General features: G+C 38.1%; 1 protein-coding gene and 1 pseudogene across 8 annotated transcripts in view; one reads left to right on the top strand and one right to left on the bottom strand.

Annotated features, from left to right (window-relative positions):
- The window catches only part of EPS15 (epidermal growth factor receptor pathway substrate 15), a 177,109-nt gene that overhangs the window by 23,407 nt on the left and 126,454 nt on the right, over positions 1-27,248 (bottom strand). For all 8 annotated transcript variants that reach the window (XM_032297051.1, XM_032297049.1, XM_032297057.1 and 5 more), the window contains 3 exons: positions 26,610-26,645; positions 24,194-24,327; positions 18,973-19,039 (listed from right to left, as the gene is read on the bottom strand). In XM_032297051.1, the coding sequence (XP_032152942.1) occupies positions 18,973-19,039; positions 24,194-24,327; positions 26,610-26,645 (237 nt within the window). The remainder of the gene's footprint in view (positions 1-18,972; positions 19,040-24,193; positions 24,328-26,609; positions 26,646-27,248) is intronic.
- Positions 7,617-7,711, top strand: LOC116564192 (annotated as a pseudogene).

The following is a 27,248-nucleotide window of genomic DNA, read 5'->3' as shown; positions in this document are numbered from 1 at the left end:
CATCATGCCCAATCATTAGCATTTTTTTTTTTTTTTTTTTTAAGACAGAGTCTCACTCTGTTGCCCAGGCTGGAGTGCAGTGGCGTGATCTCCACTCACTGCAACCTCCGCCTCCCAGGTTCAAGCGATTCTCCTGCTTCAGTCTCCTGAATAGCACCACCATGCCCGGCTAATTTTTATATTTTCAGTGGAGACAGGGTTTCACTATGTTGGTCATGACTGGTCTTGAACTGATCTCGTGATCTACCTGCCTTGGCCTCCCAAAGTGCTGGGATTACAGGTGTGAGCCAATGCACCCAGCCTGATCATTAGCAATATTTTTTTTTTTTTTTTTTTTAGCAATGAAGCATTTTCTAATTAAGACATGTACATTGTTTAGACATGTTAGTATACATTTAATAGACCAGAGTATACTAAAAACATAACTTTTATATGTGACTTCCTTTATTGCCATATTTGCTTTATTGGGTGGTATGGAAAAGAACCCATGCTGGGCCAGGTGCAGCAGCTTACACCTGTAATCCTAGCACTTTAGGAGGCTGAAATGGGAGGACTGCTTGAGTGAACCTATACTGGGCCAGGCACAGCAGCTCACGTCTGTAATCCTAGTACTTTAGGAGGCTGAGATGGGAGGATTGCCTGGAGACCAGCCTGGGTTCCTAAAATAAAACAAAACCATAATATCTCAAAGGTATGACTCTACTTGGTTTTGGTTTCTCCATGTAAAAAAATCTAATTCATCCAAGGTAGTTATAGGATACACACTTTTAAACAAGAATCTTGCATTCTCAGAGTAGTTGACAGCACTTCAAAGCACCAATGTACTACAATTTGTTAAAATTTGGATACTAATATATATAAATACATACACTTAATGAGATGTAGTTTTTAAAAATTCAAAGACACTTAAAAATATGTAACTAGACTCTGCCAACTTCCTAAAGACCTCTATGGAAGCTAGGGTTGTGGAAGATAATATGAAATTCTGGCCCACAGGATGTCTAAGGTCTCTTCCAACTCTAAGTATGAAGGGGAAAAAAAGAACAATGGAGGCACCACCCACTCTAATCTTTATACTGGAAAGAAAGGGGCAGAGAGCTTATTTGAAGAAATAATGGCCAAAACTCCCCAACTTTGAGGGAAGACACAGATATATGAAAAGGTCAACAAACTCCATGTAGGATAAGCTCAAAGAGTCCTACACTGAGGCACATTATAATCAAATAAGGAGGGAATAAAAAATGTCACTACAAAAAAATCAACTAAACATAAAGGAAGAAAGTAACAGAGGAAATAAGGGACAAAAAAACTATAGGACATACAGAAAACAAAGAGTAAAATGACAGTAAGTCCTTCCCTATCAGTAATTACTTTAACTGTGAATGGATTAAACTCTCTAATGAAAAGATATAAGGCCAGGTGCTATGGCTTATGCTGGTAATCCCAGCACTTTGGGAGGCTGAGGTGGACGAATCACGAGGTCAGGAGTTTGAGCCCAGCCTGGCCCAATATGGTGGAACCCCATCTCTACTAAAAACACAAAAATTAGCCAGGTGTGCTGGTGCACATCTGCAGTCCCAGCTAATCAAGAGGCTGAGGCAGAAAGAATTGCTTGAACCTGGGAGGTGGAGGTTGCAGTGAGGCCGAGATTGTGCCACTGTACTCCAGCATGGGCAACAGAGCAAGACTCCGTCTCTAAAAAAAAAAAAAAATCAAAAGACACAGACTGGTAAATTGGATAAAAAGTCAAGATCCATTGGTGTGCTGTATTCAGGAAATCCATTTCATGTGCAAGGACACATACAGACTCAAAATAAAGGCATGGAGGAAGATTTATCAAGTAAATGGAGAGAAAAAAAAGCAGGAGATGCAATCCTAGTCTGATAAAGTGGATTTTAAGACCAAAAGAGACAAAGACCAAAAAGAGACAAAGAAGGGCATTACATAACAGTAAAAGGATCAATACAACAAGAAGAGCTAATGATCCTAAATATATACGCACCCAATACAGGAGTACTCAGATACATAAAGCAAATTCTTAATGACCTCCAAAGAGACTTAGACTCCCACACAATAATAGTGGGAGACTTTAACACCCCATTGTCAATATTAGATAGATCAACGAGACAGAAAATTAACAAAGATATCCAGGACCTGAACTCAGATCCGGACCAAGTGGCCCTTATAGACATCTACAGAACTCTCCATCCCAAATCCAAATCCACAGAATATACATTGTTCTCAGCACCACATCACACCTACTCTAAAATTGACCAAATAATTGGAAGTAAATCACTCCTGAGCAAATGCAAAACAATAGAAATCATAACAAACAGTCTCTCAGACCACAGTGCAATCAAATTAGAACTCAGGATTAAGAAACAAACTCAGAATTGCACAGCTTCATGGAAACTGAACAACTGGCTCTGGAATGTCGACTGGATAAACAATGAAATGAAGGCAGAAATAAAAGACGTTCATTGAAAACAACGAGAACAAAGATACAATGTACTAGAATCTCTGGTACACATTTAAAGCAGTGTCTAAAGGGAAATTTATGGCAATAAATGCCCACATGAGAAGCAAGGAAAGATCTAAAATTGACACCCTATCGTCAAAATTGAAAGAGCTAGAGAAGCAAGATCAAAAAAACTCAAAAGCTAGCAGAAGACAAGAAATAACTAAGATCAGAGCAGAACTGAAGGAAATAGAGACACAAAAAACTCTTCAAAAAAATCAATAAATCCAGGAGCTGGTTTTTTGAAAAGATCAATAAAACAGACCGCTAGCCAGATTAATAAAAAAGAAAAGAGAGGAATCAAACAGATGGAATAAACAACAATAAAGGGGATATCAACACCAATTCCACAGAAATACAAACTACAATCAGAGATTACTACAAACAACTCCATGTACATAAGCCAGTAAACCTGGAAGAAATGGATAAATTCCTGGACATTTGCACCCTCCCCAAGCCTAAACCAGGAAGGAATCGAAACCTGAATAGACCAATAACAAGGTCGGAGGTTGAGGCAGCAATTAAGAGCCTACCAACCACAAAAAGCCCAGGTCCAGATGGGTTCACAGCCGAATTCTACCAGACATAGAAAGAGGAGCTGGTACCATTCCTTCTGAAACTATTCCAAGCAATACAAAAAGTGGGAATCCTTCCCAAATCATTTTATGAGACCAACATCATCCTGATACCAAAACCTGGCAGAGACTCAACAAACAAAGAAAACTTCAGGCCAATATCCATGATGAACATAGATGCAAAAATCTTCCATAAAATACTGACAAACTGACTGCAACAGCACATCAAAAAGCTTATCCATCACGATCAAGTAGGATGCAAGACTGGTTCAACATACCCAAGTCTACAAAGGTTCATTCACCACGTAAACAGAACCAAAGACAAAAACCACATGATTATCTCAATAGATGCAGAGAAGGCCTTTGACAAAATTCAACAGCCCTTTATGCAAAAAACTTTCAATAAACTAGGTATCGACGGAACATTACAACAAACCTACAGCCGATATCATACTGAATGGGCAAAAACTGGAAGCACTCCCTTTGAAATCTCGCACTAGACAAGGATGCCCTCTCTCACCACTCCTATTCAATATAGTATTGGAAGTTCTAGCCAGAGCAATCAGGCAAGAAAAAGAAACAAAGGGTATTCAATTAGGAAAAAGGGAATTCAAATTGTCTCTATTTGCGGATGACATGATTTTATATTTAGAAGACCCTACTGTCTCAGCCCCAAATTTCTTGAAACTGATAAGCAACTTCAGCAAAGTCTCAGGATACAAAATCAATATGCAGAAATCACAAGCATTCCTATACACCAATAACAGACAGAGAGCCAAATCAAGAACAAACTGCCATTCACAATTGCTACAAAGAGAATAAAATACCTAGGAATACAACTAAAAAAGGATGTAAAGGACCTCTTCAAGGAGAACTACAAACCACTGCTCAAGGAAATAAGAGAGGACACAAACAGATGGAAAAATATTCCATGCTCATGGTTAGGAAGAATCAACATTGTGAAAATGGCCATACTACCCAAAGTAATTTACAGATTCAGGGCTATCCCCATCAAGCTACCTATGATCCTCTTAACAGAACTGGAAAAAAACACCTTAAACTTTATATGGAACCAAAAGAGAGCCTGCATAGCCAAGTCAATTCTAAGCAAAAAGAACAATGCTAGAGGCATCATGCTACCTGATTTCAAACTATACTACAAGGCTACAGTAATCAAAACGGCATGGTACTGGTACCAAAACAGAGGTATAGACCAATGAAACAAAACAGAGGCCTCAGAGGCAATGCCACACATCTACAACCATCTGATCTTTGACAAACCTGACAAAAACAAGCAATGGGGAAAGGAGTCCCTGTTTAATAAATGGTGTTGAGAAAACTGGCTAGCCATGTGCAGAAAGCAGAAACTGGACCCCTTCCTGACACCTTACACTAAAATTAACTCCAGATGGATTAAAGGCTTAAACATAAGACCTAACATCATAAAACCCCAGAAGAAAGCCTAGGCAAAACCATTCAGGATATAGACATAGGCAAGGACTTCATGACCAAAACACCAAAAACACTGGCAACAAAAGCCAAAATAGACAAATGGGATCTAATTAAACTCCAGAGCTTCTGCACAGCAAAAGAAACAGTCATTAGAGTGAACCGGCAACCAACAGAATGGGAAAAAATTTCTGCAATCTACCCATCTGACAAAGGGCTGATATCCAGAATCTACAAAGAACTAAAACAGATTTACAAGAAAAAAACAAACAAACCTATTCAAAAGTGGGCAAAGGATATGAACAAACACTTTTCAAAAGAAGACATATATGAGGCCAACAAACATATGAAAAAATGCTCATCATCACTGGTCATTAGAGAAATGCAAATCAAAACCACATTGAGATATCATCTCATGCCAGTTAGGATGGTGGTCATTAAAAAATCTGGAGACAACAGATGCTGGAGAGGATGTGGAGAAATAGGAATACTTTTACACTGTTGGTGGGAGTGTAAATTAGTTCTACCATTGTGGAAGAAGTGTGGCGATTCCTCAATGATCTAGAAATAGAAATTGCATTTGACCCGGCAATCCCATTACTGGGTATATGCCCGGAGGATTATAAATTATTCTGTTATAAAGACACATGTACACGTATGTTCATTGTGGCACTGTTTACAATAGCAAAGTCCTGGAGCCAACCCAAATGCCCATCAATCATAGACTGGACAAAAAAAATGTGGCACATATACACTATGGAATACTATGTAGCTATAAAACACCATGAGTTTGTGTCCTTTGTAGGGACATGTATGAATCTGGAAACCATCATTCTCAGCAAACTGATAACAAGAAGAGAAAACCAAACACTACATGTTCTCACTCATAGGTGGGTGCTGAACAATGAGAACACATGGACATAGGGAGGGGAGTATCACACACTGGGGTCTGTTCAGGAGGGCTGGGGGAGGGACAGTGGGGGGTGGGGAGGTTTGGGAGAGATTAACATGGGGACAAATGCCAGATATAGGTGATGGGGGCAGCAAACCACCTTGCCATGTATGTACCTATGCAACAATCCTGCATGATCTGCACATGTACCCAGAACCTAAGTACAATAAAAAATAAAGAAAGAAAGAAAGACAAGACATCAACTGGCAGAAAAAAAAATCCAAAATAGAACTACATGCTATATAAGAGAGATTCACTTTAGGTCTAAGGACACACACAGTTTGAAAGAGAAAGGATGAAAAAAAAAGATATTTCACACGGAGGAAATATCAAGAGAGCAGAGATATCTTAACATCAGACAAAACGGACTTTAAGTCTACAACTGTTACAAGAAACAAAGAAGGACATTATATAATAATGAAAGGGTCAATTTACCAAGATGATATAACATTTATAAACATACATGTACCAAGCATGCTTCTTAAATACATATAGTAAACACTGACAGAACTGAAGAAACAGATAGCTCTACAGTAACAGTTGGAGAAGTCAGTATCTCACTTTCTTTCTTTCTTTTTTTTTTTTTTTTTTGAGACGGAGTTTCGCTCTTGTTACCCAGGTTGGAGTGCAATGGCATGATCTTGGCTCACCGCAACCTCTACCTCCTGGGTTCAGGCAATTCTCCTGCCTCAGCCTCCTGAGTAGCTGGGATTACAGGCATGCGCCACCATGCCCAGCTAATTTTTTGTATTTTTAGTAGAGACGGGGTTTCACCATGTTGACCAGGATGGTCTCGATCTCTTGACCTCGTGATCCACCCGCCTCGGCCTCCCAAAGTGCTGGGATTACAGGTGTGAGCCACCGTGCCCGGCCCGTATCTCACTTTCAATGTGAAGGAAACAGACAGAAGATCAATACGGAGATAGAGTACTTGAACAACGCTTAACACTTTAGACTAACTGGACCTAACAGATATATACAGAACACTCCACCCAACAATAGCAGAATACACATTTTCTAAAGTGCATATCTAATGTTCTCCAGGATAGAACATACTTAAGGCTACAGAACAAGTCTTAATAAATGTTAAAAAGATTGAAATCAAAAAAGCATCTCTTCTGGCCAGGCATGGTAGCTCACGCCTATAAGCCTAGCACTTTGGGAAACCAAGGCAGGTGGATCACTTGAAGTCAGAAGTTTGAGACCAGCCTGGCCAACAAAGTAAAACCCCATCTCTTCTAAAAATGAGCCAGGCGTGGTGGTGGGTGCCTGTCATCCCAGCTACTTGTGTGGCTGAGGCAGGAGAATTGCTTGAACCAGGAGGCAGAGGCTGAAGTGAGCCAACAGTGCACCATTGCACTCCAGCCTGGGCGACAGAATGAGACTCTGTCTCAAAATAAAAATAATAAATAAATAAAAGTATCTCTTCCAATTAAAACAGAATAAAACTAAAAATCAATAGCAGAAGCAAAACTAGATGACCCACAAATATGTGGATATTAAATATCACACTCAACCAACTGGTCAAAGAAAAATCACAAAGAAAATTAGAAAATTATCTTGAAACAAATGAAAATGAAAACACAGCATTACCAAAACTAATGGGATGTAGCAGCAAAAGCTGTGCTGAGATAAACTTCTAACTATGAATAGTTTAAAAAGAAGAGCTCAAATCAACCACCTAACTTTACACTGTAAAGGATCTAAAAAAAGAAAGCAAGCTAAACTCAAAGATAGCAGAAAGAAATAAATAATAAAAATTGGAGCAGAGACAACACTGAGAACAGAAAAACCACACGGAAAATCAATAGAACCAAGAGTTTGTTCTTCAAAAAGATCAACAAAATTGACATTCCTATAGCTAGATGGACTAAAAAAACAAGACTCAATAACTAAAATCAGAAATGCAAGAGTGATCATTACTAGAAATTTCACAGAAATAAAAAGGATTGTAAGGAGAGTGCTATGAATGATTATACATCAACAAACTGAATAGTATAAATGAGAAGAACAAACTCCTAGAAACACAACTTATGGAGACTGAATCACAAAAACACAGAAAATCTGAATTGACTCATAACTAATAAAATAGATTGAATCTGTAATAAAAAACCTCCCAACAGTGCTCACTTCAGCAGCACGTATACAATCCAGAGAATGTTGGCATGGCCCCTGTGCAAGGATGACACACAAATTCATGTGGCATTCCATATTTTTAATTTCTTTTTTTTTTGTTTTTTTGAGACAGAGTCTCACTTTGTTGCCCAAGTTGGAGTGCAGTGGCGCAATCTCAGCTCACTGCAACCACCACACTCTGGGTTCAAGACATGATTCTCATGTCTCAGACTCCTGAGTAGCTAGGACAGGCACCCACCACGCCTGGCTCATTTTTGTATTTTTAGTAGAGATGGGGTTTTGCCATATTGACCAGGTTGGTTTTGAACTCCTGGCCTTAAGTGATCCACCTGCCCCGGCCTCCCAAAGTGATGGAATTACAAGCATGAGCCATTGCACCTGGCCACCATATTTTAAAAATTAACAAAGCAAAATACTTCCCAACAAAGAAAAACCCACAATTACATAACTTCACTGGTGAATTCTACCAAACGTTTAATCAACACCAATCTCCCTCAAACTCTTCCAAAAAACTGAAGAGGAAGAACAATTGCATACTCATTCTGTGAAGCCAGTATTACTATGCTATCAAAGCCAGATGAAGGCATATAGATTAGAAAAGAAAACTACAGATCAATATACTTTAAATATTGATGTAAAAATCCTCAACAGAATTCAACAGCACATTAAAAGGATTATACACCATGTCCAAGCGGGATTTATTCCTGGAATATAAGAATAGTTTCAACATACAGAAATCATTCAATGTTATATACCACATTAATAGAATGAGGGGAAAAATACAACACCAATCATTTCAATGAATGCAACAGAAGTATTTGACAAAATTCAAAACTCTTTCATGATAAAAACTCTTAATAAGCTTAGAAGGAAACTACCTCAACTTAATAAAGGCCATATATGAAAAGCCAACAGTGAATATCGTACTCAATCTTGAGATGCTGAAAGCATTTCTCTACAATAAGGAACAAGTCAAGGATGCCTGTTCTTATCATTTCTACCACTTCTATTAAATACAGCAACAGTCTCGAACCTTTTTGGCATCAGGGACCATTTTCGTGGGAGACAATTTTTTTATGGACTAGGGGGTAGAATGGGAAGAATGAATTCGAGATGAAAACGATTCCACATCAGATCACCAGGCATTAGTTAGATTCTCATCAGGACTGTACAACCTAGATCCCTCACATATGTAGTTCACAATAAGGTTCAAGCTCCTATGAAAATCTAATGCTGTTGCTGATCTGAAAGGAGGTGGAGCTCAGGCATTAGGTATTACTCGCTTGCCTGTCACTCACCTCCTGCTGTGTGGCCTGGTTCCTAACAGGCCACAGACTGTCGGTACTGTTCCGCAGCCTGCGGGTTGGGAACCTCTGCAATATAGTACTGGAAGTCCTAGCCAGAGCTCTTAGGCAAGAAAAAGAAATAAAAGGCACCTAGATTGAAAAGAAGTAAAATCTTTTTGCAAATTACATGATCTTATATGTAGAAAACCGTAAAGATTCCACCAAAAAAACATTAGAACTAATACAGGTATTGATTGACTTACCACCTATGCAACTTATGACCATTTGACTTTACGACCACAATCGCTAGCCATGACTGCGCCGCGTCTGACAGCGCAAACGTTGCCCAGCTGGGCGTACGACAGTGAGGACCAGCTTCTGGCAGCACTACCATCTCCGCGTGCACCATTTCAACTGTACGTATAGCCTACTCAACTTACGACCAAATCGTGTTACGACTGGTCCGCGGTCCCAACCGTGGTCATAAGTCGAGCACTAGCTGTAGTTAAATTTGGCACAGTAGCAGGATACAAAAATCAGTATATAAAAATCAGTCATATTTCTATATACTAGCAATGAACAATCTAGAAAGGAAATTAAAAAAACAATTCCATTTATAATAGCATCAAAAATAATAAAATATTTAGGGATTAACCACGGAGGACTTGTACACTGACAACTACAACACATTTTGAAAGAAATTAAAGACATACACAAATGGAAAGACATCCCATGTTCATGGATTACAAGACTTAATATTGTTAAGACAATAATACTACCCAAAGTGATCTACAGATTCAATGAAATCCCTATCCAAAATCCCAATGACTTTTTATTTTGGAAGAAATAAAAAAATTCATCCAAAAATTCATATGGAATCGCAAGGAACCCAAATAGCTAAAGTAGTCTTTTTCTTTTCTTTTCTTCTTTTTTTTTTTTTTTGAGACAGGGTCTGACTCTGTCACCCAAGCTAGAGTGCAGTGGCATGATCTTTGCTCACTGCAACCTCTGCCTCCTTGGCTCAAGTGATCCTCCCATCTCAGCCTTCCGAGTAGCTGGGAGTATGGAAACATGCCATTATGTGGCTAATTTTTTTTATTGCATTTTAGGTTTTGGGGTACATGTGAAGAACATGCAAGATTGTTGCATAGGTACACACATGGCAGTGTGATTTGCTCCCTTCCTCCCTATCACCTATATCTGGCATTTCTCCCCATGCTATCTCTCCCCAACTCCCCACACACCACTGTCCCTCCCCTATTTCCCCCAGACAGACCCCCCTGTGTGATGCTCCCCTCCCTGTGTCCATGTGTTCTCTTGTTCAACACCCACCTATGAGTGAGAACATGCGGTGTTTGATTTTCTGTTGTTGGGTCAGTTTGCTGAGAATGGTGGTTTCCAGATTCATCCATGTCCCTGCAAAGGACATGAACTCATCATTTTTTATGGCTGCAGAGTATTCCATGGTGTATATGTGCCATATTTTCCCTGTCCAGTCTATTATTGATGGGCATTTGGGTTGGTTCCAGGTCTTTGCTATTGTAAACAGTGCTGCAATGAACATTCATGTGCATGTGTCCTTATAGTAGAACAATTTATAATCCTTTGGATATATATCCAGTAATGGGATTGCTGGGTCAAATGTAATTTCTATTTCTAGGTCCTTGAGGAATTGCCACACTGTCTTCCACAATGGTTGAACTAACTTACACTCCCACCAACAGTGAAAAGTGTTCCTATTTCTCCACATCCTCTCCAGCATCTGTCGTCTCTGGATTTTTTAATGATTGCCATTCTAACTGGCGTCAGATTGTATCTCAATGTAGTTTTGATTTGCATTTCTCTAATGACCAGTGATGATGAGCATTTTTCATGTTTGTTGGCCTCATATATGTCTTCTTTTGTAAAGTGTCTGTTCATATCCTTTGCCCACTTTTGAATGGGCTTATTTGTTTTTTTCTTGTAAATCTGTTTTAGTTCTTTGTAGATTCTGGTATCAGCCTTTTGTCAGATGGGTAGATTGCACAAATTTTTTCCCATTCTGTTGGTTGCCAATTCACTCTAATGACTGTTTCTTTTGCTGTGCAGAGGGTGTGGAGTTTGATTAGGTCCCATTTGTCTATTTTGGCTTTTGTTGCCAATGCTTTTGGTGTTTTGGTCATGAAGTCCTTGCCTAGGCCTATGTCCTGAATGGTTTTGCCTAATTTTTCTTCTAGGGTTTTTATGGTGTTAGGTCTTATGTTTAAGTCTTTAATCCATCTGGAGTTAATTTTAGTGTAAGGTGTCAGGAAGGGGTCCAGTTTCTGCTTTCTGCACATGGCTAGCCAGTTTTCCCAACACCATTTATTAAACAGGGACTCCTTTCCCCATTGCTTGTTTTTGTCAGGTTTGTCAAAGATCAGATGGTTGTAGATGTGCTCTGTTTTGGTACCAGTATCATGCTGTTTTGATTACTGTAGCCTTGTAGTATAGTTCGAAATCAGGTAACATGATGTCTCTAGCATTGTTCTTTTTGCTTAGAATTGACTTGGCTATGCAGGCTCTCTTTTGGTTCCATATGAAGTTTAAGGTGTTTTTTTCCAGTTCTGTTAAGAGGATCATAGGTACCTTGATGGGGATAGTGCTGAATCTGTAAATTAGTTTGGGCAGTATGGCCATTTTCACAATATTGATTCTTCCTAACTATGAACATGGAATGTTTCTCCATCTGTTTGTTTCCTCTCTTATTTCCTTGAGCAGTGGTTTGTAGTTCTCCTTGAAGAGGTCTTTTACGTTCCTTGTTAGTTATATTCCTAGGTATTTTATTCTCTTTGTAGCAATTGTGAATGGCAGTTCATTCTTGATTTGGCTCTCTTTAAGTCTGTTATTGGTGTATAGGAATGCTTGTGATTTCTGCACATTGATTTTGTATCCTGAGACTTTGTTGAAGTTGCTTATCAGTTTCAGGAGATTTTGGGCTGAGACAGTGGGGTCTTCTAGATATACAATCAAGTCGTCTGCAAATTGAGACAATTTGACTTCCTCCTTTCCTATTTGAATACCTTTTATTTCTTTTTCTTGCCTGATTGCTCTGGTAGAACTTCCAATACTATACTGAATAGGAGTGGTGAGAGAGGGCATTCTTGTCTAGTGCCAGATTTCAAAAGGAATGCTTCCAGTTTCTGCCCATTCAGTATGATACTGGCTGTTGGTTTTTTGTAAATAGCTTTTATTATTTTGAGATACGTTCCATTAATACCTAATTTATTGGGTTTTTTTTTAATCATAAAGTGCTGTTGAATTTTGTCAAAGGCCTTCTCTGCATCAATTGAGATAATCATGTGGTTTTTGTCTTTGGTTCTGTTTATGTGGTGAATTACGTTTATAGACTTGTGTATGTTGAACCAGCCTTGCATCCCCGGGATGAAGCCTACTTGATCATGGTGGATAAGCTTTTTGATGTGCTGTTGCAATCCGTTTGCCAGTATTTTATTGAAGATTTTTGCATCTATGTTCATCATGGATATTGGCCTGAAGTTTTCTTTTCTTGCTGAGTCTCTGCCGGGTTTTGGTATCAGGATGATGTTGGTCTCATAAAATGATTTGGGAAGGATTCCGTCTTTTTGTATTGTTTGGAATAGTTTCAGAAGGAATGGTACCAGCTCCTCTTTTTATTTCTGGTAGAATGCGGCTGTGACCCCATCTGGACCTGGGCTTTTATTGGGTGGTAGGCTCTTAATTGCTGCCTGAACTTCAGCCCTTGTTATTGGTCTATTCAGAGTTTTGATTTCTTCCTGGTTTAGGCTTGGAAGGATGCAAGTGTCCAGGAATTTATCCATTTCTTCCAGGTTTACTAGTTTATGTGCATACAGTTGTTCGTAATAATCTCTCATGATGGTTTGTATTTCTGTGGAATCTGTGGTGATATCCCCTTTATCATTTTTTATTGCATCTATCTGATTATTCTCTTTCTTTTTTATTAATCTGGCTAGTGGTCTATTTTGCTGATCTTTTCAAAAAACCAGCTCCTGGATTTATTGATTTTTGAAGGGTTTTTTGTGTCCCTATCTCCTTCAGTCCTGCTCTGATCTTAGTTATTTCTTGTCTTCTGCTAGCTTTTGCGTTTTTTTAATCTTGTTCCTCTAGCTCTTTCAATTTTGATGATAGGGTGTCGATTTTAGATCTTTCTTTGCTTTTCTTTTTTTTTTTTTTTTGAGACGGAGTTTCACTCATGTTACCCAGGCTAGAGTGCAATGGCGCGATCTCGGCTCACCACAACCTCCGCCTCCTGGGTTCAGGCAATTCTCCTGCCTCAGCTTCCTGAGTAGCTGGGATTACAGGCATGTGCCACCATGCCCAGCTAATTTTTTGTATTTTTAGTAGAGACGGGGTTTCACCATGTTGACCAGGATGGTCTCGATCTCTTGACCTCGTGATCCACCCGCCTCAGCCTCCCAAAGTGCTGGGATTACAGGCTTGAGCCACCGCGCCCGGCCTTTTCTTTGCTTTTCATGTGGGCATTTATTGCTATATTTTCCTCTAGACACTGCTTTAAACGTGTCCCAGAGATTCTGGTATGTTGTGTCTTTGTTCTCATTGGTTTTGAAGAACATCTTTATTTCTGCCTTCATTTCATTGTATCCAGTCAACATTCAAGAGGCAGTTGTTCAGCTTCCATGAAGCTGTGTGGTTCTGAGTTAGTTTCCCAATTCTGAGTTCTAACTTGATTGCACTGTGGTCTGAGAGACTGTTATGATTTCCATTCTTTTGCTTTGCTCAGGAGTGATTTACTTCCAATTATGTGGTCAATTTTAGAGTAGGTGTGATGTGGTGCTGAGAACAATGTATATTCTGTGGATTTAGGGTGGAGAGTTCTGTAAATGTCTGTTAGCTTTGCTGGGTCCAGGTTTGAGTTCAAGTCCTGGATATCCTTGTTAATTTTCTGTCTCGTTGATCTGTCTAATATTGACAATGGGGTGTTAAAGTCTCCCACTTTTATTGTGTGGGAGTCTAAGTCTCTTTTTAAGTCATTAAGAACTTGCTTTATGTATCTGGGTGCTCTTGTATTGGGTGCGTATATATTTAGGATTGTTAGCTCTTCTTGTTGCACTGATCCTTTTACCATTATGTAATGTCCTTTGTCTCTTTTGATCTTTGTTGGTTTAAAGTCTATTTTATAGAGACGAGAATTGCAACTCCATGGCTAATTTTTCTATGTTTTGTAGAGACAGGGTCTCACTATGCTGCCCAGGCTAGTTTTGAACTGAGCTCAGGCACTGCCCAGGCTGGTCTTGAACTCCTGAGCTCAGGTGATCCACTCACCTTGACCTCCCAAAGTGCTGGGATTACATGCATGAGCCACTGTGCCCAGCCGAAAGCAGTCTTAGAAAGGAACAACAAAGTTGGTAGTCAAATTTTCTGATTTCAAATCTTATTTCAAAGCTATAGTAGTTAAAACAGTGAGAAACTACATAAATATAGACCATATAGGTCAATGGAACAGAATCCAGAATCCAGAAACAAATCCTCACATATGTGGTCAAATAATTTTCAACAAACATGCCAAGAACAAACAATAGGAAAAGATCATCTTTACAAGAAAAGGTGATGGGAAAACTGAATATCCATATGCAAATGAATGAACTAGACTCTTACCTCGCACCATATACAAAAATTAACTCAAAATGGATTAAATATCTAAATGTAAGAGCTAAAACTATAAAACTTATAGGGGAAATGCTTCCTGACATTGGATTTAGCAATGCTTTCTTGGTTAAAACACTAAAAGGCAACACCACCACCACAATAGATAAAATGAGCTACATCAAAATTAAAAACTTTTGTTCACCAATGAACAGCATTAACAGAATGAAAAGGTAACTCATGGGATTTGCAGGTTAATATATCTAGGATATATTAAAAATTCAACAAAAGCCTGATTTAGAAATGGGCAGAGGACTTGAATAGACATTTTCCACAGAAAATATACAAATAGCCAATAACACATGAAAAAAATGCTCAACGTGCTAATCATTAGGGAAATACAAATCAAAGCAATAAGATACCACTTCACACCCATGAGGATCCCTATTAAATAAAACAGAAAGTAGTAAGGATTGGCAAAGATGTAGAGACACTGGAACCACTGTGAACTGTTGGCTGGAATATAAAATGGTAAGGTTGCTGTGGAGAATAGTAAGCCCATAGCTCAAAAAACTAAAAACAGCATTACCATATGATCCAGCAATTCTACTTTTAGAATTATATCCAAAAGAATTGAAAGCAGGGACTCAAACAGATATCTGTACTCTCACATTCACAGCAGCATTTATTCACATAGACAAAATGTGAAGGCAACTAATTTGTTCCATTAATGAATGAACAAATAAGCAAAATGTAGTATATACATACAACAGAATATTATTAGGCCTGAAAAAGGTAAAAAATTCAGATACATTCTACAATGTGAAAGAACCTTGAGGATATATGGTAAATAAACAAGTCAGTCACTAAAAGACAAATTCTTTATGACACCACTTATATGAAGTACACAGAGTAGTAATGATGGTAGTTAGGGTTTGGTGAGAGGGAGGATAGGGAGTTATTATTTAATGGACGCAGAATTTCAGTTTTGGAATATGAAAAAGTTCTTGAGATGGATGGTGGTAATGATTGTACAACAATGTCAATGTACTTACTGCTCTTGAACTGTACATTTAAAAAGGGTTAAAATGCCAAACTTTATGTTACATATATTTTACCACAATTTAAAAAAACTACTTATCATAACAAAATAAATAATATCTACCCACTGGACTCCCATTATATGTTCTCTGAGAAGAGCAGCTGGCTCATTTGTTCATTCAATAATATATGCCCAGGCGTATTTTCAGGTTCTTGGGTTATATCAGTGAAAACAAAGGTCCCAATTCCTTCTGGAGCTTAATTTCTAATAGGATGAAAAGGAAACAGATAAGAGAAAAATAAAGTAATTTATATAATAAGATGGAAAGTAATAAATTACAATGAAAGAAGAAAAGTAGAGAATAGTCATGTGAGAGCGCTGAGTTGGGTAGGTAGTGGTACTTTTAAATGTTAGCTAGAGCAGCCAGAATAAGCTTCGCTGAGAAGGTGACATCTGAATTAAGATTTGTTGGAAGTATCAGAGATTATCATGTGAACATATGGAGAAGGATCATCCCAGGAAGAGGGATCAGCTAGTGAAAAAGGCCAAAGAACATGGGACTATCGTTTGAGCAGCAGCAAGACCAGCGTGGCTGGAGCAGAGTGAGTAATGAGAATAATGATGAGTTATCATTAGAAAAGTACAGGCCACCATAAGGCTTTTACTGGATATAATTTGAAGGAAGAGTCAATAAGATAGCCTGATAGATTAAAGATAGAGGAAGAGCAAAAGAAGAACCAAAGATGATTCCAAGATTTTAAATCTGGACAACATTAAAGATGAACCATGAACTAAGATATGGGAGGTGCCAAGAAAAGCAGGTTTAGGAAGGAAAAATAGCTGCTTTGTGTTAGATTTATGTGTTAGACATATCTATCAGATATTCAAGTGGAGATGTCAAATAAATAATTGGAAAAATGAGCCTGGAGTTCAGGAAAGAGATGTGACCAGAGATAAAGATCAGCTTATCGATAGCATTTGAAGCCACAAAACCAGATGAGTTCCCCCAAGGGAGTACCGATAAAGAAGAAAAGAGGTCCAAGGACTAAGACTTGGGACAATACAATATTAAGAGGTTGAGAAAAAGAGGAAATAACAGCAAAGGGGATTGAGAAAGAATGACCAGAGAGGTAGGTAGAAAACCAGAGACCTCATTTGAATTGGGTACATCTAATACTACTACTTTAACCTTCTGAAAACAGTTTCATCTCTCCATGCCTGGATTTTTCTTGTCTGTACAGTAAACATAACACAAATTATCTAATGTAGTTGCTGTGAGAATTAAATGGGACCAAATAAAGAAAAAAGGATTAGCATGCTGACTGTTGGAACTCTGCAAGTGTTCAATAAATGGTAGCCATTATTATTATAACTAATGATAAATCTTAGCCCCCTCCTAAGCTACTACAGTCATTTATTCTACCTCTTTAGAGGAAATAAATTAGGAACTAGAATTTAAGCAGAAGATCAACTGAGGTATTAGAAACCTTTAATGTAACACCATGTAACTTGGCTATTCCTCTATCTTACAAAAATAGAGAAATAGCTCTTGCAAAAATGTGTTAGTTTTTCCTTGAATATGCCTTATATGTTCTGCCTCCATTCCTTGTTCACATTGTTCTCTTTGCTTCACATACTCTCTTTCCATATTTACCTGCTAAAATACTAGCCCATGCATTCAAGGAATACCACAAAAGCCACATTCCACTTTGGTATCATTAATGATTTATCCTTAATGTGATCTCCCCTTCCTTTAAATCTTTGCTGGTTTAATTAACTCTTATGGCACTTACCATTTCCTTGGTGTGGGCAATTATAAATGTATTAACCTTTCATTTTATTCTCTTAGGTTGTCCTTTCTAATTCTGTAATACCCCTAGCAATATAATCAGTTTAATTAATAATGAGAGTATAAAAAGAGCACATGCACTTTAAAAATATGTAATTTAACAACTGCTAATACAACAAGCCTTTTAGATGTCTCATTTGCTCTCATTCTAAGTTTTTATTTAAATCAATATCCAGCCCACATTAAATCTTACTTTCTATGTATCTCCTTTTTAAATTCCTCATTCTTGCTACTATGTTGGGAGTTAATTTCCAATCTGAAAACAATGCACTCTGCTAAATCTCATCTTGTTACAATTTGTTCATTGTAAGAAACTAAATCTGTAGAAGCTTTTTTTTTTTTCCTAATCTGTAGAAGGTTTTTTTTTTTCTTTTTACTTTTTTTGAGACAGAGTCTCACTCTGTTGCCCAGGCTAGAGTGCAATGGCACAATCTCGGCTCACTGCAACCTCCACCTCCTGGGTTCAAGCAATTCTCCTGCCTCAGCCTCCCAAGTAGCTGGGATTACAGGCATCCACCACCATGCACGGCTAATTTTTGTATTTTTATTAGAGATGTGGTCTCGCTATGTTGAACAGGCTGGTCTTGAACTCCTGACCAAGTGATCCACCTGCCTGGGCCTCTCACAATGTTGGGATTACAGGAGTGAGCCACCATGCCGGCCTCCTGTAAAGGCATTTCTACTATTCTTTTTCTATGTTCATAATCCCTAATTAGTCACAATTAATACATTTGTATACTGAACAACTCAACCTGGAAAAATAAAGTGATATATTTTCAGCCTAATATTAGAGTATTTACACATTTGAGTTTATTTTCCTCTAATTTTCTGCTCTACCAAACAACAGCTAGTCTATCTATTTTCTTTCAAATGAACAGTGGAAAAGCAAAGTTACTTTGTTGAAGAAGCTTTTTGATTTTGTCAGACCTAATATTGAATCTTGGCTTTACCTGCTTCAAATCTTTTGAACTGTATGATTTTGATGAACACTGCTTAATGTTTTGGTCCTCAGTTTTTTTATGTTTAAAATGAGATTACTATTTTAAAAGGTTATTAAAATAATAAATAAAAAATTAGATACCCTAAATGAAGTATGAAGACTGGATGCTAAAATAACATTTAGCTTTTCTCTGTATTATTAACAGAACCCACTTGTATTTGTAAAGTAATTTTCATTTTCTATAGGAAGCCACTAATCTCTTAATTTAGATCAAGATGTGTAACAGCCAATGCTGACTTTGAAGCTGCCAAGCAACACAGCATTTTATAAAGCAAAACATGTTTATTGGTTTTACTGATACTGGGTAGAGTACATATTCTAGTATAATATTCAACATGAACAATAAATAAAATAATTAAAGATAAAAGTAGAAAATGATACACAAATGCTTTTTATTATTGGTAAATTACAATTGGATATAATTATGCAATAATTTTAAAGCCATAAATAACAGAACAAATATATTTAGAGACAAAGAAAAAAGAATCTTAAAGAAAAGAATAATGTTTTACGTTCAATGAAGTCGATAAATTATTTATTTACCTGAATCGCTTGCTGCAACAACTGTTCCACCAGGAGCAAAAGGATCATTGTGCTTCAATGTTTCCACCTAAACAAAGTATACAAAGCCAAGAATGAGAGGCAATACTTCATAGCTGAAACCTCATCACTACTCCAAAGAATGTATTCTTCACAATTCTAAATTAATTAAGGAATGCAGACATTAGCAACAAAGGTTTCCCCATAGTGATCTGCAATCTTACTAAATGGAAATAATACATATTATTTTCTAATCTTCTTTAACTGTGAAATATAACATCCATTCAGAAAAGTACATGAAACAGATCTATGGTTTATTTTACAAGTATCAAGTGAACACTTGTACAGTCATCTCCCAGGAAACTGCCAATACCTCAGAAATTTTCATGTGCCCCTCTATACTCACAATCCTGACTTTGGTGATATTCATTTATTTTTTTCTTCATAATCTTGCTAGTTGTACAGATGTACACTGTTTTAACTTTTTACTTACTTTATTTTTTTGGAGACAGGGTCTTGCTCTGTCACCCCAGCTGGAATGCAGTGGTATGATCACAGCTCACTGTAACCTCAAACTCCTGGGCTAAAGCGATCCTCCTGCCTCTCTCCTGCCTTAGCCTCCCGAATAGCTGGGAATACAGGTGTATGCCACCACACTGGGCAATTTTTGTTGCTATTTGTAGAGATAGGGTCTTGCTATTTTCCCCTCAAAATCCTGATCTCAAGAAATCCTCCCATGTTGGCCTCCCAATGCACTGTGATTTTAGGTGAGAGCCACCACTAACCTTTTATCTCAGAATAATTTAGATTTACATAAGAGTTGTAGATTGGGCAGGGTGGCTCCCAGCACTTTGGGAGGCCAAGGTGGGTGGATCATGAGGTCAGATCAAGACCATCCTGGCTAACATGGTGAAACCCTGTCTCTATTAAAAATACAAAAAATTAGCCAGGAGTGGTAGCATGTGCCTGTAGTCCCAGCTACTTGGGAGGCTGAGACAGGAGAATCGCTTGAACCCGGGAGGTGGAGGTTGCAGTGAGCTGAGATTGTGCCACTGCACTCCAGCCTGGGCGACAGAGAGAGACTCTTGTCTTAAAAAAAAAAAGAGAGAGAAGAAAGAAGAAGGAGGAGGGAAGGGGGAGGAGGGGGAGGAAGATGGAGGGAAAGGGGGGGGAGGGAGAGGGGGAGAAAAAGGGTTATAAAGATAGTACAGAGTTCCCATACACCATACACTCTTCACCCAATTTCCCCTAATGGGAATATCTTACATAATCATGGTACACCTATTAAAACTAAGAACACTGGTACAAAAAATATAAACCATAGATTTTATTAGATTTCACAGTTTTTCCATTAATGCCCTTTTTTGATGCCAGAATATCATTTTGTGTTTAGAATCATACACTATTTTAATTCTCAAATATCCTAGTTCTTAATATTATAAAATGTTACATTTCTATTTTCTAATTGTTATCTAAAAATAATTCTGCATTCTGCCCCAGAAAGAAAACAAATATACACATACATACACACACACACACACACACACACACACACACTCACTCACTCACACACACACACACACACGTGCACACATACACAAAGATAGCTTTCTGCTAAAAAGATCCCGCTGCTTTCAATAATAAGCTATGTAAAAGTCTGGGATCAAGAACAATTGGTAAAAGTGAGGATGTTACCAGATGCAAGAGATTATGGCTTTTAACTGTCTTCCTACTTTATTCGTTAGTTTTTAGTTATAATCAAACAAATTGTATATTTAGGAAGATAACTGAATTTCCTCTTTTTGGCAGGAGGCTCTTTTTAAGAGGCTAGCTGAAAGACTTGGCAAACAGGCGAAAAGAGTGTGAAAAGAGTTTCTCAACATTTACATCCAACTCTGACTCATGGTTATCAATGTCATTGTATTATAGACTCTATTTCCAATTATCAAAAAGTTGGATATTACAAATAAATGTCAAATAATACTGCCAGGGCTTAATGTATAAATTTCCAAATTAAAAAAAATGTAATTGTAGAAAGGTAATGTTAAATAGGACTTACCTTCTCTCTTTATAAAAGAGGATCCATTAAAACTACTAGCAGAAAGAATACTAATGAAATTTTTATTAATGAAAACTATGAATGATAAAATGTAGCGACAGTATTAACTAACGCCAATTATACTATTATAAAACTAGCACACTAGCTTAGATATCTGCAGAATAAACAGCAATTAAAAAATTAAACTGTATCTACATAGTGAAATAACTTTCCATATTTCCTAATATGATAGTCATAATACCAGCGTGAGAGAAGGTCACTAACATAACAAGTCACCAAGTAGAGGTTGAGCACCCCTTATCCGAAATGCTTGGGATCAAAAGTATTTTGGATGTTGGCCTTTTTTTTTTTGATTTTGTAATATTTGCGTTACACTTACCAAGCAAACATCCATAATCTGAAAATGTGAAATGCTCCAAAGTCTGAAACCTTTTGAGGGCTGACATGATACTCAAAGGAAATGCTCACTGGAGCATTTTGAATTGGGAGTGCTCAACCTGTATTATTACTTCTTCTTTTTGAGAGAAGGAAAAACTAACAGGCCGTGTTTTTAACAACAGCTTGCAGATCTGATTTGCCATCACAAGGACAAAGAGAAAAAGCATGCCTACATGTATGTCAGGTTTGGTTTCTAGTCCTTCCTCATACACTGTGCAACCACCCTAAAAGGCCATCAGGATAGCAAGGGGAACAGGATAGATTGTACAGCCCATGAGGGAATAAGGGGCCACAAAACTGTCTTTATGCTATATTCAGTTTGATAACTGGGGAGTTTAGCAGGGCCAATTTTAAAAAAATTTCTAGACTATATTGGTGAAAATCTTAGATTCTGGTTACACGGACCAGAGTTTGAGTCTAGTTCTACCACTTATTAATTTACTACCAACTTAATCTATTTTTTTTAAATTGAGACAAGATCTCACTGTCACCCAAACTGGAGTGCAGTGGTGCAATTATGGCTCACTGCTTCCTTGACTTCCTGAGCTCAAGCAATCCTCCCATCTCAGTCTCTCAGGTAGCTGGGACTATAGGTTCATGCTATCACACCTGACTAATATTTTAATTTTTTTGTAGAGACAGTGTCTTGCTTTGTTGCCCAGGCTGGTCTTGAACTACCTGTCTCAAGTGATCCTCTGCCTCGGCTTCCTCAAGTGCTAGAATTAGAGGTGGGAGCCACCACACCTGGCCTCAACTTAACCTATCTAAACCTCACAGGATTACTGTGAAAATTAAATGAGACACTGCACATAAAGGAGATTGGCACTATCCCTGGCAGACAGAGGAAATTAGATAAACTGCAGTTATTATTATATTGCCAATTTGGTTTTTTTGTTTTGTTTTAAATGGTTAAATTACAAGCTGCAAGCAAGGACAATATTCCTTTAGAAAACTCTAAAGAAAAAGTCAGGGCCAGGCGTGGTGGCTCATGCCTGTAATCCCAGCACTTTAGGAGGCCACGGTGAGAGGATCACAAGGTCAGGAGTTCGAGACCAGTCTGGCCAACATAGTGAAACCCGTTTCTACTAAAAATACAAAAATTAGCCAGGCGTGGTGGCATACACCTGTAGTCCCAGCTACTCGGGAGGCTGAGGCAGGCGAATCGCTTGAATCTGGAAGTCAGAGGGTTGCAGTAAGCTGAACCACACCATTACACTCCAGCCTTGGTGACAGAGTGAGACTCCGCCTCAAAAAAAAAAAAAAAAGAAAAGAACAAATGGTAGAAAAATCTCACGGGGAGAGGACAAGAGGAATGTATTCATTTTTAAATTCCTGATTTAGCTTTCTTGCTCTTTAAATGATGGAGAATGAGAGGCTAGAATAAGAAGGTGAGAGGAGAATAATTCCAGTGGCAGCAATTTTAGAAGAATTTGGGAAATGGTTCCACTATGTTAACTAAGGCTATAGGAAAACAGAGTATCCAGTAGCCCACAGAAACCACAAATATTCAGTTACAAAGGTATCTGTCCAGTTTTCATTCAATGGAAAACACCAGTTCGTAGCCAAGCAGCTCTTTACTGAATACAAAGAAGCAACATTCAATAATATAAACCTATTATCTTTAAAACAATCAATTACTTTTAAAAGGAAATATTCTTAATTTGAGAGTACTAGAAGACAAATTTTGTTGCTTCAAACGCCTCTCAATTAACTAGTCCTTTATAGGTTCAGTTTACCTACAGACAGGAAACTGCCTCCTCAAAACAAAGTTTAAAAATACAAATTAAGAAGCAAAGCTAAAAATCTGCAAAACCATTCCCAATTATTGAAATTGGGTCATGAATACATGGAAGCTTGTTAAAAATATTTCATTATTCTCTTTTGAGCATCTATAAATATCCACGATATAAAGATTTTTTTAAAGCCCCCAAATAAAAAAAGCACTTAGTTATAGGATCTTAAACATGTTAAATTTTCTAAATCTCAGTGTCCTTAATTTTAAAATAGGGATATTAAAACCTACTTTGCAAGGGTGATATAAAGATTAGAAACAATGAATGTAAAGCATACAGAACTACCTGTATCAGGCACGTGATTATTAAACAGTGATTGTTGTAGGTATGTACATTCTCAAGAGACCTTAACATTTAGTGGGAATTTGTACTTTATAGAATTAACATTCCAGATGTGTCTATGAAATAACATAAATGATTTTATTTTTCTAAAGTTCCTTTTAAAGTAATTTTCATTATTGCAATAATAAACCAAACATTTCAAAAAAACTTTATGTAAGATTGGCTTATAAATTCCCATCATTTTTAATATCCTCAATAGGATAAGATTTAGTCTCCTGAAAGATGAACATCAGTCTACCTGTTCACTTAATTCCAGTTAATTCCAGTGGGTGATCAAAATATGAAATACCAGTATGAACCAAAAACTAAATGAATTGGGATGAAACTAAAATTCTTTTTTTTTGTTTGTTTGTTTTAAGACTAGCTAAGTGTAGTAGTGAGAAGGAGGGAAAGAGTAGAACAAGGAGTTCAATCTGTAACTGACTGTGAACAATCGAGATAACACTATGTTCGGACCAGCTGGGACTAAAATTCTTATATGGCCCGTAAGAAGTATCTAAATGAGGATTCTTTCATCACTATGTATTTCAAGAAACTTGCTTAGGACACTTATTATCCATTTAACTTAGCAGTTTTTAATTCTCCCACTTACCGATGTAATACTGCTATTGTTGGTTGCACTGAAAGGGTCAGTGCTTGACGTGGCAAAAGGATCAGTAGATGGCCTGAAGAAACAGTCTGATGCAAATGGATCTGAACCTTTAAAAGGATCACCCCCAAATGGATCTGAAAAAATAAAGCATGAATAGAAAAGACAAAAAAAATTACTGCACTAAATTTCTCATCACCTGAAGGTATGATCATTGCCTTAATTAAAAGACAGTTTGGGGCCAGGTGCAGTGGCTCACGCCTGTAATCCCAGCACTATGGGAGGCTGACGCGGGTGAATCACTTGAGGTCAGGAGTTCAAGACCAGCCTGGCCAACATGGCAAAACCTCCTCTCTACTAAAAAATACAAAAATTAGCCAGGTGTGGTAGTGTGCACCTATAGTTCCAACTACTCAAGAGGCTGAGGTGGGAGAATTACTTGAACCTGGGAGGCAGAGGCTGTAGTGAGCCAAGATCATAACACTGCACTTCAGCCTGGGTGACAGTAAGACCCTGTCTCAAAAACAAACAAACAAAAATCAACAAACAAAAAGTTTGGGCTAGGCATGATGGCTCACACCTGTAATCCCAGCATTTTGGGAGGCTGAGGTGGACCAATCACTTGAGCTCAGGAGTTTAAGACCAGTCTGGCTAATGCGGTGAAATCCTGTCTGTACTAAAGCTATAAAAATTAGCCAGGCATGGTGGTGTGCGCCTGTAATCCTGGCTACTCAGGAGGCAAAGGCATGAGAATAATCTCTTGAGCATGGGAGGCGGAGGTTGCAGTGAGTTGAGATCGTACTACTTGTACTCTAGCCTGGGCAGTGGAGCAAGACTGTCTCAAAAAAAAAAACCATAAAGAGATGCCCGGGCCCAGTGGCTCATACCTGTAATCCCAGCACTTTGGGAGGCCGAGGCAGGCAGATCACCTAAGGTCGGGAGTTTGAGACCAGCCTGACCAAAGTGGAGAAACCCCGTCTCTACTAAAAATACAAAATTAGCAGGGCATGGTGGCACCTGCCTGTAATGCCAGGTGCTCGGGAGGCTGAGGAAGGAGAATCACTTGAACCCGGGAGGCAGAGGCTGTGGTGAGCCGAGACTGCACCATTGCACTCCAGCCTAGGCAACAAGAGCAAAACTCCGTCTCAAAAAACAAACAAACAACAACAACAAAATAATCAAAGAGACACTTTGAAATCCTGTACAATTGGCTGGGCATGGTGGCTCATGCCTTTAATTACAGCACTTTGGGAGGCTGAGGCAGGCAGATCACCTGAGGTCAGGAGTTCAAGACCAACTTGACCAAGACGAAGAAACCTCATCTCTACTAAAAATACAAAACAAACTATCCAGGTATAATGGCTCATGCTGGTAATCCCAGCTACTCAGGAGGCTGAGGCAGGAGAATTGCTTCAACGTGGGAGTCAGAGTCTGCAGTGAGCCAAGATTGCGCCATGCACTCCAGCCTGGGCAACAAGAACAAAACTCCATCTCGAAAAACAAAGAAAAAAAAAGAAATCCTGTAGAATCTAAGCTGAGTACTTTTTATTTCAGAGATTCCTTTGCAATTCTGATAAAAGATATAGAAACTTTCACCTAATAAACTTATTTTTTAAATTAATATATAATTTCAAGAGATCCAATCTTAAGTCCCCTTATTCTATGCTATCGTAACTAAAGAAAACACAACAAAAACCTCTAAATGTATTTCTCTCTCTGAGCTCAAAGCTAATAGCCAATACTTTAGAACAGGTTTGGAACACAAAACTAAATGGCAAACAAGATTTGCATTATTCTAATGAAAATTCCTAGAAAAAGAGTATCTCAAAAAGCCTGATGTTTTAGTAATTCTTCAAGGTCCTCTTCCTCCAATCACATGTGTGGGCCATAATCTTAGGAAAACAAAATTACATTCTAAAACCTGAAGTAGTACAGATCATTATGTTCACCTAACCTTCAGTTAATAAGGAGAAATCAGAATAAATATTAAAAGCACCAAAGACTAAACACTAATGTCATTTTCAAAAAAGTAAAGCTACTGGGCACAGTGGCTCATGCTTATAATCCCAGCACTTTGGGAGGCGGAGGCAGGAGGACTGCTTGAGCCCAGGAGATCAAGGCTGCAGGGAGCTATGATCACACACACTGCACTCCAGCCTCAGTGACAGAATGAGGCCCTGTCTCAAAAATAAAAAACAAACAACAACAACAAAAAACCTCACCAAAACAACAACAAAAACAGGAAAAATAAAAGTAAAGCAAAAATTTATTAAGCAAAATCACAAGAATTACTACTCTCTTTCTGAAAATGCCAGGATAGAGCATCTTACTGGGGCTTCAGTTTCAAACCTAAATAACATAAGCTTATTATTAAGCAGAAATGAATTAAAGCTAAGATGGAACTCAATAAGATACTGACCGATTTTTCCAAAAGGATCATCCTTGAAAGGATCACCTGTGATAAAATAAACACACAGAAATCAAAATAACAATATTTACTGTGGTGGCACTATTACTTAAAGGGCAACTTTAAAACAAAAGCAAAGCAAAGTTTATTTCAATAACTTCACTTCAAAGTAGATAAAATAATGAATGTCATTGACTTAAGAAATATACAGCCAACTATACTTACCTTCATCACAAGTTGAGGTTACAGATGGGGGGGAAGACAGGCATTACAGCAAAAATGTTACTAACAAAATCTCTACTTTTCATAAGAGTACTGGGAGGGCATTATCATCACCAGTTTAGAAATGAAGATATTGGGAGGCCAAGGCGGGTGGATCACGAGGTCAAGAGATCGAGATCATCCTGGTCAACATGGTGAAACCCCATCTCTACTAAAAATATAAAAAATTAGCTGGGCATGGTGGCGCGTGCCTGTAATCCCAGCTACTCAGGAGGCTGAGGCAGGAGAATTGCCTGAACACAGGAGGTGGAGGTTGCAGTGAGCCGAGATTGCGCCATTGCACTCCAGCCTGGGTAACAAGAACGAAACTCCATCTCAAAAAAATAATAAAAAAAAAGAAATAAAGATACTAAGCTTTACTGAAACAAC

Source organism: Sapajus apella, unplaced genomic scaffold (genome assembly GCF_009761245.1).
Source record: "Sapajus apella isolate SASKATOON/1434 unplaced genomic scaffold, GSC_monkey_1.0 scaffold36, whole genome shotgun sequence".
Taxonomy (NCBI): domain Eukaryota; kingdom Metazoa; phylum Chordata; class Mammalia; order Primates; family Cebidae; genus Sapajus; species Sapajus apella.
The sequence above is the reverse complement of the archived record's forward strand: the minus strand, read 5'-3'. Positions and strand labels throughout refer to the sequence as shown.